The following is an 11,743-nucleotide window of genomic DNA, read 5'->3' as shown; positions in this document are numbered from 1 at the left end:
AAGCAATGCGACGACGTTTTGTTTATATTATTATATTATTCGAATGTAATTCTGTTTCCATAAAGAAAGTGAAGTGAATATGAAAAGTGTATTCGTAAGAATTTATAGGGCTCTCCGTAATAATGCAAGCACGATAAATAAGTCTTCCTAATTATGTCGAGTATGACGTAATTCAACGTGACATCTTTTGTTGACACGTTTTGACGAAATAACGTGCACGTGTATGTTTATTGTCAGAGGAACCTTTCTTTGTTACATAGTCCAGTTGCAAATTGTGTATGGTTTAAGTTTAGAATTGCATTACTGTTGTCATTAACACATGTTTTGCACTGCACGTACAAACATTTTCGCTCATTAGATTTACATCATCGTTATTATGGATGTCTGTCTCTCCAATAAAAGATTATTCGAAATGAAAACGTAAAGATATAAGAATATGCACGAAATTGTCTCTGAGATATTGCATATCCTTGATGAAAAAAACACGTTTTAAAAGATCATCACGTTAATTTATATTTACAGTAAATGTACAATGACACCAACAAACTCATTGCATCCTACCCTCTTGAATTAATCAATATCACATCAAAGAAACATAATCCCACTGAAACAAACACAATCACATCCTTCCACTAGAAGCATTGATAATTACCCAGACGGTCCCCTCTTGTTGAAGGACACATTGACAAGGTCGCAATGACCAGGGATTGAACCCCAAACCTCTGGGCCACTCTCCCATGTCACCACTGATATGATCCCATTTTTACAAATACAAGGTGATTTATTCACAGTTTATTTTAATTTCGGTTTTGTGGGTTTTGTGAGATGGAAACCCAAATGATGTAAAAAAAATAATCATTTAAATCAGAATCATTTCTATTGGGCAAGTATGTAGAACACACAGGGGAATTTGTCTCCAGTAGAACATGCTGCACAGGTATCATAATAAATACATGTAAAGACATGACACATAAGTATGGAAACGCATTCCTTAATGTAAGTTGTACCTCTCAGGAACAACTGTGTGACAATGTGCATTGTGCAGAGTATCAAGCACAGATAAAGTGATCAGTAGCAGAATAAAATATGATAACAGGAGTACAGTTGGCGCAGAAAATCAATAAACCATGTTAAAGTGATCCGTCGGTGTACTTGTTGCACTGCGTAGTGCAACAAGTGTGCAATTAGGCAGATGTCCATGGGCACCTCAAAGTCACTTTGAAAGTGTCTGGAATCATGTGAGTCCGGAATCTACAGTCTATGAAAATGTAACTTTTGAATATAACGATGGTAATAAACAGCTCAATGCAATGCAGAATTTATGTAAATGTTCTAGTTTTAAAAGGTAATAATAATAATAATAATAATAATAATAATAATAATAATAATAATAATAATAATAATAATAATAACGAATATTATTATTATTATTGTTTTTAATAACACCAATTATTATTATTAATAAAAATATTATTATATTACAAATAGTACTACTACTACTACTACTACTACTACTACTAATAATAATAATAATAATAATAATAATAATAATAATAATAATAATAATAATAACTAATAGTATTATTATTAGTAGTAAACTAATTTGCAAAGAAAAAAGTGAGCTTACTTTCGTAAAACCTGTATTTAAAAAAAATGATTCTACAAATGGTGTTTGTAACAAATCAAATATAGATTATAAAAATTATCATTGTTATATACATGCTATTGATGTCACAATATTCAGCACGCGTATCGCATGTTTTTTTTCCAAATTTTATACGTATATCACACGTAGTTCTTAGGTGCGTTTACTCATATAAACATCGAAAGCTCCACTGGCTCCCGGTCAAGTATACTTTTTAAAGTTGATTCTATATATATATATATATATATATATATATATAGAATCAACTTTAAAATTCTTCTTTATACATTTCCAACTCGTACGAGCGGACAGAAATGAAGGCAGCGGTAAGCAGAAAGGAGGGGGGATTGCTGTATTTGTGAATGACAAATGGTGCAATCCTGGGCACATCACGGTGAAGGAAAAACTTTGCACTCGGGACATCGAGCTGCTAGCCGTTAGCCTTCGGCCGCATTACCTGCCACGGGAATTCTCACACGTCATAGCCGTGACGACGTACATTCCCCCTACGGCAAATGGCGGCGCTGCCTCCGATGCCCTCATATCTGTTGTAAACAAGCTGCAAACCCAGTCCCCCAACGCCTTGTTTATCATCTCAGGGGACTTCAATCACATTTCCCTGAAATTCTCCCTCCCAACATTCACACAGTATGTAACTTGTGCCACCAGAGACAATAACATATTGGACCTATTTTATTCAAACGCCAAGGATGCATACAAACCCTCCCCCCTCCCCCCTCTCGGAAGAGCAGACCACAATATGGTTTATCTCCAGCCTGTGTACAAACCCCTTGTCCAGAGGCAACCAGCTGTGACCCGCACGATCAAAAGATGGTCCACAGAAGCTGAAGAAGCTCTGCGGGACTGCTTTGATTCAACCAGGTGGGAGCTCTTTACTGAGATTCATGGGGAAGACATTGACTCACTCACCAACACCATCACAGACTACATTAACTTTTGTGAACAAAACACCGTACCCACCAGGACTGTGCGGTGTTTTGCCAACAACAAACCATGGATTAATCCCGACATAAAAGTCCTCCTGAAGGAGAAGAAAAGGGCTTTTGTGTTGGGCAACAGAGAGGAACTGAAGGCCGTGCAGATCCAACTGAGGAGGAAGATCAGAGAGGGGAAGAAGGCCTACAGGATGAAAATGGAGGAGCAGCTGCAAGCCAGCAATGTCGCTGGTGTCTGGAAGGGCCTGAAAAACATCTCAGGCCACAAAAGCCCAGTGACATTGAACGAAAAAGACAAGGACTGGGCAGATGAACTCAACCGCTTTTTCAATCGGTTTGACAAGACGCCAGCCGCCCCCGGCCCACCGTCAACTTCACCTGTAGCTGCACCTGCACCAACTCTCACTGTGGCCTTACCCTCCCTGCCCCCTCTCACGACCAGCTCTCCACAACCAACATCTGCCCTCCCAACCGTTGCCACACCCTCAGCCGCCACTCTGCCTCCTGGTTCCTGCCTGTCTGTCACAACTGCGCAGGTGAGGAACCAACTAAGGAGGATGAAGGTGAGGAAGGCAGCAGGTCCGGATGACATCAGTTCCCGACTCCTCAAGACCTGCTCCGACCAGCTGTGTGACATTGTCCAGCACTTGTTCAACCTGAGCCTGAAGCTGGGCAGAGTTCCACAGCTGTGGAAAACGTCATGCCTGGTCCCAGTGCCCAAGATTGCCAACCCCAAAGAGCTCAACAGCTACAGACCGGTGGCGCTGACGTCTCACCTGATGAAGACGCTGGAGAGACTCGTCCTCGCCCACCTGCGACCGCTGGCAAGCTCATCGCTGGACCCGCTGCAGTTTGCCTACCAGCCCAGCATCGGTGTGGAGGATGCCATCATCTACCTCCTCCATACGGCGTTGCTGCACCTGGAGAATGCTGGGAGCACGGTGAGGATCACATTCTTCGATTTCTCCAGTGCCTTCAACACCATCCAGCCCAGTCTACTGGGGGACAAGCTGCAGCATGCCGCAGTCGACCATCACCTCACATCCTGGATTACAGACTACCTCACAAACAGGCCACAGTACGTGAGGGTAAAGAACTGTGAGTCGGACAGGCTTCTCTGCAGCACCGGAGCGCCGCAGGGAACAGTCCTGGCTCCATTCCTCTTCACCCTCTACACCTCGGACTTCAACTACAACACCCCAACCTGCCACCTTCAGAAGTTCTCTGACGACTCAGCTATTGTCGGCCTCATTACAGAGGGAGACGATAGGGAGTACAGGGGACTGACAAAGGACTTTGTGGACTGGTGCCAGCAGAATCACCTCCAGATCAACACTGGCAAAACCAAGGAGCTGGTGGTGGATTTCTGCAGGAAACAATCGTCACCTGCACCATTGAACATCCAGGGTTCGGACATTGAGAGGGTGACCTCCTACAAGTACCTGGGTGTTACTCTCAACAATAAACTGGACTGGACAACAAACACGGATGCCCTAATCAAAAAGGGACAGAGTCGCCTCTTCCTCCTCAGGAAACTGAGGTCTTTTGGAGTTCAGGGGTCACTCCTAAAGACTTTCTATGACTCTGTGGTGGCATCAGCCATCCACTATGGCATTGTCTGCTGGTCAGGCAGCATCACCACCCGGGACAGAAAAAGACTGGAGCGCTTTGTCAAGCGGGCCAGTTCTGTCGTGGGCTGGTCGCTGGACTCTCTAGAGGAGGTGGGCAACAGACGGACGCTAGCTAAACTAAAAGCTATGACGGACAGCCCCTCCCACCCCCTCCTGCCCATCCTGACAGCTCTGGGTAGCTCCTTTAGCCAGAGACTATTACACCCGCGCTGCAAGAAGGAGAGGTACCGCCGCTCGTTCCTACCGACTGCTGTCAGGCTTCACAATTCCCAATGATCACATGTGAAAAAAAAAAAAAAAAAAAAAAAAACTGGACACTTGTAAATATGGGTTGTTGCAATATATCTAAATGCATCTCTTGATTCTGCACTATGTACAGTCTTGTTTATAGAACGGTTTTTGCACATCTACATTTGCACAGTATACAGTTGACATTTTTATTTTGTTATGCTTAGAATATCTTGTTTTCTATCCTTTCACTCCCACCCCAACCCCATCCCTCTTCAATTGCTGCTGTGGACTGCAAATTTCCCCATTGCGGGACGAATAAAGGTATTCTGATTCTGATTCTGATTAAAGCTATCCATAACCTTGCCCCCCATACCTATCTGATCATCTGATCCTCTTCCTCCCCGTACCTCTGTGTGCCCCTGCCCATCTCAACACGATGGGGGACAGAGCTTTCAACCGCTCGGCCTCCAAACTCTGGAACTCACTCCCAACATTCGTAACATTGATTCTCTTCCCACCTTCAAATCCCATGTCAAAACCCACCTATTTAAAATAGCATTTTCTGTGTAGCTTTATCTCTTGTCTCTATTTATAATCGTATTTTATTTATTATTGTATCTATGCTTGCCTGTGGCTGTAAAGTGTCCTTGAGCACTTTGAAAGGCGCTTGAAATAAAATGTATTATCATTATCATTATCATTATCATTATCATTATCATTATCATTATCATTATCATTATCATTATCATTATTATTATCATTATTACTCCCTGCATATTTTGAATTCATTTGTATACTATTAACTATGGTTATATACTCGCATTTCTAATTTGATTATTTTTTCATTTATATAATATTTCACCAATTATTAAATGTTTCGTCGTCCCACACGCTAAATAGCTTGATTACGACGACCACGAATGCATCAGAATACCTGCCCACAGAGTCAGCCAATGCGATTGCAACATTGAGTTTTCACCGAGCACGAGCTATTAGCTGTTAGCTTGATGCTAAGAGCTCGAATCTGTCGTTTCTATGCCTCTTCTCCTGTCAGCTCCCGTCCGGTGCATGAGCCTGAACATGGCCTTTAAAGGCTTGTGTCGATCGGACACTTTTAAATACCTCATTGGGCCATGCAGAACCACGTTAAACTTCGATAAGCGTCCATTAACCAAGGTTTGTATTTGCTTCTCTTTTGTTTGCTCCACAAATAATGTGCAGAAGGTCAGAACGAACAAAATTTCCCATACATAGGTATAGTTTTGCTTTTAATTTTTTTGGTACGTGCTGGTTAACTGTTCTGAGGCCAGTCACTTCATGAAATGCTTATGTGGTGATATTTTTTTCAGCAGTATGAGCAAAAGCAACACGGCAATGTAGTGACTGAAATTTCTCATATTGGAGGTCACAATGGGCTTGCATGATTCACCTTCACTGCCACAAATTAACCCCCAAGCAAGTTTTTCCATCATGTTTGCCCGTGATGCTTGGATGCTATTTATATCAACCAGTGTCGCGCCCGGCATCTGATTAAAAAATATCAGAAGCACATTTAGTCGTAACTACAAAAACAAGAAACTTGAGCTGAATTTCCGTTATTGATTCAAAACAAGAATTAACAACGTGAAATGGGTGTTGCCTTATGTTTGTACGTTTCCTTGTTCACAATTGGATATAGAATTTTGCGAATTTTGAATTCAATTCCTGTTTGAGACACTTGTTTTCATTAAAATAAGTTTGCTTTGTTGCAAGGTTACAATTGTTCGGGAGCTGATCTTATCTTCCGCTGACTGGTGTGCAAACAGCTCTTTATCTTGGACAATCCTAATTTACCTTCTAAAAAGCTAATTTATCATGCCTTTTTCCCCAAGATACACACACACTTAATAGGTGTGTGTGTTTACTTAAATCTGTCTTCTTTCTCTGCTGTTTACAGACATGTAGCTGCTACTTTTCGACTTCCAGGCAAAGAAGTTCAAAATTCTACTCCGATCCTGCTGAGGCAGTTAAGGATATTCCAGATGGGGCAACAGTACTGGTCGGAGGTAAATGCTACAGGAAGAGTTTTTTCTAAACTTTTATCCTTAATATCATTGTTTTCTATCCTTTCACTCCCACCCCAACCCCATCCCTCTTCAATTGCTGCTGTGGACTGCAAATTTCCCCATTGCGGGACGAATAAAGGTATTCTGATTCTGATTCTGATTCTGATACAGTCAATTTTGGAGATTACATTTCTACCTGTGCTTTCGTGGATTTTCTCCTGGCACTCTTTGTCCTCCTCCCTTAATACAAAAACATACATGTTCAATTTATTGAAGACAAAGTTGTCACTTGGTGTCAATGTGACTTTGACAGGGTCAGTAGCTTTAGGTTGCAACTTCCAAGGTTGAATATATGACAACAAAGGCCCTCATGTAAAGCTGTTCTTTAGTTGCATTTGTCTTTTGTTTTTGTATGATACTTTGATAACCTTTTGTTCATCATTGTAAAAAAATAAATAGAAATCCCTCCATCTCGGTTGATCGCTCTATCTTAAATACAGCTCCTTTGCTGTCGAGCTGTAAACTTCTCAGGTGGACTTTTAGATTTAGATGAACAAACATCAACTCACATGTATAATTTTGTAGATTTAATCAATTTATTCTGGTCTTGTGTGTTGTCTGATCAGCTGCATGCACATTCCACACTACACACTCAACCGCTTATATTTATAGTGAAGCCAGCTGAGACAACTATAAAAAAATTCCATTGTCCTTGCCTACATTCAAGACTGACCACATAGAGAGAAATAACCATGGCACAGTCTTTAATTTGTAAAATAGATTGGGTCAAAATATTCAGTGTACATCTACATCAATATTTGTCTTAAGTAATATAATAAAAACAGCACAGTTTTTGTGTCCAGAGTTTTATGTGAAATTATTAATTTTTAAGTTCTGAAACCATATGTTACAGTACACTGAATACTCAGTTGATGTGGTAGCTCAGTTAGGAAATCATAAGTGCTGAAATTGGAGCTATAAATGTTTGTTTTTGCTCTAACATAGGTTTTGGATTATGTGGCATCCCCGAGAATCTCATCAACAGTTTACTGAAGAGTGGTGTGAAAGGACTTACTGCAGTCAGCAACAATGCAGGGTGGGTGATATTGAATATTCACGCACATGTGCTGAGACTCTTCTTTTTACATATATTGGAAAGTTTTTTTTCTGATATAAAACTGGTCACAACTGCATACAAAACCGACTGTGAATGTGGAGGGTAAAATGCTGTTTTGTTTTTACGCATATGAGAGCAGGACATTGCATTTTCAACAAGGTCAGCAGGTTTGTGGCCAGTATTCTCCTGTTAGTCCGATTTAAAACGTGAAGCAGATCTTCGTATTTATCAAGCATCAAGGAAAATATTTTTCTGGGATCACATTCCTCCTTAATTTTGTCTATGGGGTCATTTTAGTTACCGGTTATTAAAAATAAAATTTATTTATCTGCAAACATAATGTATGTGACTAGTTGATGCATCACATTCTGAAACCAGTAGATGGCAGCAAAGTACCCAAATTTTATAAACGTCAAGACAGAAAGGTTCTCTCCACCAGGACGTTATACTGAGTGTACACTGTACAGCCGTTTGTATAATTGTGTACGTTTATAACCTGAATAATCATCGACAGACTCTCGGTCCTGGAGTAGACAAACAGGAGTCAGAAGCGCCTAATTAGCAACAGATATACCAAAAGTACCCCCCCTCCAGAAAAAAAACATATCCGCATGTAGTATCATGTAGAATTGTACCACATTTTTCAGTGGTTTAATTCTTTATCCAATAAAGTTGCGGTATTTTCTGGTGTATAAGGCGCACCGGCGTATAAGGCGTACCCCCAATGAATAGTGTATTTTAAAACGTTTTCCATTTATTAGGAGCACCTGACTATAAGGTGCACCTCCCATGAATGATAAAAAGTTTTACAAATCTAATATATAAATGCATAAAAGTGTTCCAAATATAAGGCACACCACATTATAAGGCGCTACAGTAGAGGCTGGGGTTACCCACGACTTCTTCCATGGGGGAAATTGAGTCGTGGCTGCTGACAGTGGTTGCAAGACCAGTTGTGGCTCCATATTAGGCAGTATAAGGCGCAGGGTCAACCTTTGAAGAAAATCCCGGGTTTTGGGTGCGCCTTATACACCGAAAAATACATTAAATTTATCAGTATGACATTTTATGTATTGACTCTTGCATTAATTTAAAAAAATCCTCTTCTCAACAAGGCCGTCACTGTCAACAATATCAGTTCAGAAGAAAACGCAGTAAAAGTCCGACTCGATTTTTGCCCCGCAGGGTAGACAACTTTGGGCTCGGCCTGCTTCTTCAGACCAAGCAGATCAAAAGGATGATCTCCTCTTACGTCGGGGAGAATGCAGAGTTTGAACGACAGTATTTGTCTGGAGAGTTGGAAGTGGAACTCACACCACAGGTTAGTTCGGAGAACAGACTTTTTTAGTTCATGTTTTGACAACAGAGTTGTCAACATGGTTGTCAGCAACTTTCTGCTAGTTCTTTATGACATGCCATTATCAGTTTTGTTCTCTGTAAAGAAGTTTATACAGTACATATTTTTGTTTTGCAATCCTCCTATTTTGCCTCATTTCCACCACAGGGCACGTTAGCGGAGAGAATCCGAGCCGGCGGGGCAGGGATCCCCGCCTTTTTCACCGCGACTGGCTATGGCACGCTGATCCAACAGGGAGGCTCTCCTATAAAGTACAGCAAAGATGGCAGCATCGCCATCGCGAGTGAAGAAAGACAGGTACAATTATTGTTTTCATTCCTTTGAAGACATGTGGGAATACATTTCTTGTGGTAAATTGTGGGAAACAGATAATGACTTTTGGAGTGGTTTTGCTAATGAAAAAGCCACATGAGTTGACCAAAAACCACAGTGCAAAATACGTCTGAATTGCCATAAACTATCATTTTAGTTTATTGTGTTTTCCTTGTTTACATTCTATATTGTGCAAGCTTGCTGTCTTGAAAAAAAAAGCAGAAAACAAGCAACAAATTCCAAATGCATTTGTCTTTGTATGACATTTGACCGCATCAGTTATCGGTACTGAAACTCAGTTTGATCTTCAACTGTGCTTTGAATCAGGTGCAGGAGTTTAATGGCAGACATTACATAATGGAGAAGGCCATCACTGGAGATTTTGCTCTGATCAAAGCATGGAAAGCTGATCGGGCCGGAAACGTTGTGTTCAGGTAACAACTGTCATGGAACAAAGAAAATAAAAATACTAAATTCATTCGCTGCCATTCCCGAATTTATTAGGGAACTGACATTTTTCTCCAGCCGTTCCAGCCTGCCTGGACACGCTTCTCCACCTCTTTTCCACACTCTCCATTGCTCTGGACAGTTGACCCCAAGTACTAAGTCCTCCACCTTCTTTATCGCTTCTCCCTGTAGCATCACTCTTGCACTTAGATCCCTCTCATTCACACACATATATTCCGTCTTGCTGCAATTGATCTTCATTCCTCTCCTTTCCAGGGCATACCTCCACATCTCTAGTTTCTTCGCCACCTGTTCCCTGTTCTCGCTACAGATCACAATGTCATCTGCAAACATCATGGTCCAAGGAGATTTTTGCCTAACATCGTCTGTCAGCCTGTCCATCACCATAGCGAATAAGAAGGGGCTCAGAGCTGACCCCTGGTGGAGTCCCACCTTCACCTTGAATTCCTCCGTCACACCGACAGCACACCTGACAACTGTCTTACAGTCATGATACATGTCTTGCACCGCTCTGACATACTTTTCTGTCACTCCAGACTTCCTCATGCAATACCACAGCTCTTCTCTGGGCACCCTGTCATACGCTTTCTCCAGATCTACAAAGACACAATGCAATTCCTTCTGCCCGTCTCTGTACTTCTCTATCAGCATTCCTAAAGCAAACATTGCATCTGTCATACTCTTTTTTTGGCATAAATCAATATGTATGGTATTGTATTTTGTGGAGCTGCCCCCATTTCAAGGTCAGATAACTCCAGACCCATAGTCCTTAGGAATTAACTCTTTTTTTATGATGTAAGAAGCGAGTCTAAGGTTTCCAACGCTGCATTGAATGTTTATGTTCTGTGGGTCCTGCAATTTGAGTGAATGACAAAAACCCTGCCACTGGAGTAGACACATATTTGCACATATTCGTCTGGTCGTTAATGAGTTAATAAAATACTCGCTTACTTGACAATGCGACAAGTGGCGTTTGCCTTGTAAGAACTTTCTTTAAAAAATGCAATGAGCACAAATGGAATGAGAAGCCTCCAAAACCCCCATAACAAAGCTAAATTCAACCCCCCTCAAAAAAAAAAAAACTGTTAGAGTGCATGACCTGCTCCACTGCCCACATTTCTGTTTTCACAAATCATGCTTCATTTGCGTTGGTCAAGTTGAATATTTGAACCGTTTCACATCGAAGTAGCAAGCCTTTATTCTTAAAAAATCATCCTTGCTAACTTTTATATAGTGTATTTTATGTAGACCTTGACCAGAGCAGCACCATCGGCTCGATTGAATCGATACTATTTAGCTCGGCATTAGCTGCGATCTGTCATGAAGATGAACCTAGCAAAGATAAGGTTGATGAATGATTTAGCCTTTCAACTAGACAACTTTTTCAAGTGCAATTTCAACAAAGCTATATTCTGAATCGCCCATTACACCGTAACCTTTACTTCTATATCAGATAATTGCTTTCTGCAACCTAACTGTGGCCCTTCTCACCCACCTGATTGCATTTTTTTTACCACAGTTGTCGCAAACGGCTGTGGTACCATCCTTGGCCACTAGGGTGCGTGACGTGCAATAGCTTTAATTTGTGCCTTCCAGTTTGGGATAATCCTACTTTGTGTTTGATTTGGCTGTCACAGGAAAACTGCGAGAAACTTCAACCAACCTATGTGCAAGGCGGCCAAAACCACAATAGTTGAGGTGGGTGCCGTCTGATTATACATCATGTTCAAATAGCTTTACAGAGTTTTGAGCATTGTCTTTTCTCACAGCTGATTTTTTTAATCCTTAATGCATTGTGTAGATTTCTATTTGCTGCGTAATGGCCCCACATGTATCTCCATAATCGAGACCAATGTCACTTTTGAAACGCCACATGCAAAACAACTTGATAGAATTTAAATCACCACAGTACAATATGACCCACAATGGCACAAAAAAAGTAAAACAGGCTTCTTTGCTTGCCGTTTTTCATGTCATAGGA

The 11,743-nt window shown here is 41.1% G+C and overlaps 1 protein-coding gene across 1 annotated transcript in view; it reads left to right on the top strand.

Annotated features, from left to right (window-relative positions):
* The first annotated feature begins 5,435 nt into the window (after positions 1-5,435).
* Positions 5,436-11,743, top strand: part of oxct1a (3-oxoacid CoA transferase 1a) — a 39,932-nt gene continuing 33,624 nt past the window's right edge. The window contains exons 1-7 of the mRNA XM_088993852.1: positions 5,436-5,639; positions 6,400-6,508; positions 7,514-7,604; positions 8,811-8,946; positions 9,130-9,279; positions 9,622-9,728; positions 11,400-11,460. Of these exons, the coding sequence (XP_088849978.1) occupies positions 5,499-5,639; positions 6,400-6,508; positions 7,514-7,604; positions 8,811-8,946; positions 9,130-9,279; positions 9,622-9,728; positions 11,400-11,460 (795 nt within the window). The 5' untranslated portion in view covers positions 5,436-5,498. The remainder of the gene's footprint in view (positions 5,640-6,399; positions 6,509-7,513; positions 7,605-8,810; positions 8,947-9,129; positions 9,280-9,621; positions 9,729-11,399; positions 11,461-11,743) is intronic.

Source organism: Hippocampus bargibanti, linkage group LG04 (genome assembly GCF_051943395.1).
Source record: "Hippocampus bargibanti isolate YZ-2025 linkage group LG04, ASM5194339v1, whole genome shotgun sequence".
In the NCBI taxonomy this organism is placed as follows: Eukaryota; Metazoa; Chordata; class Actinopteri; order Syngnathiformes; family Syngnathidae; genus Hippocampus; species Hippocampus bargibanti.
This window is presented reverse-complemented; position numbering and strand designations above follow the sequence as displayed.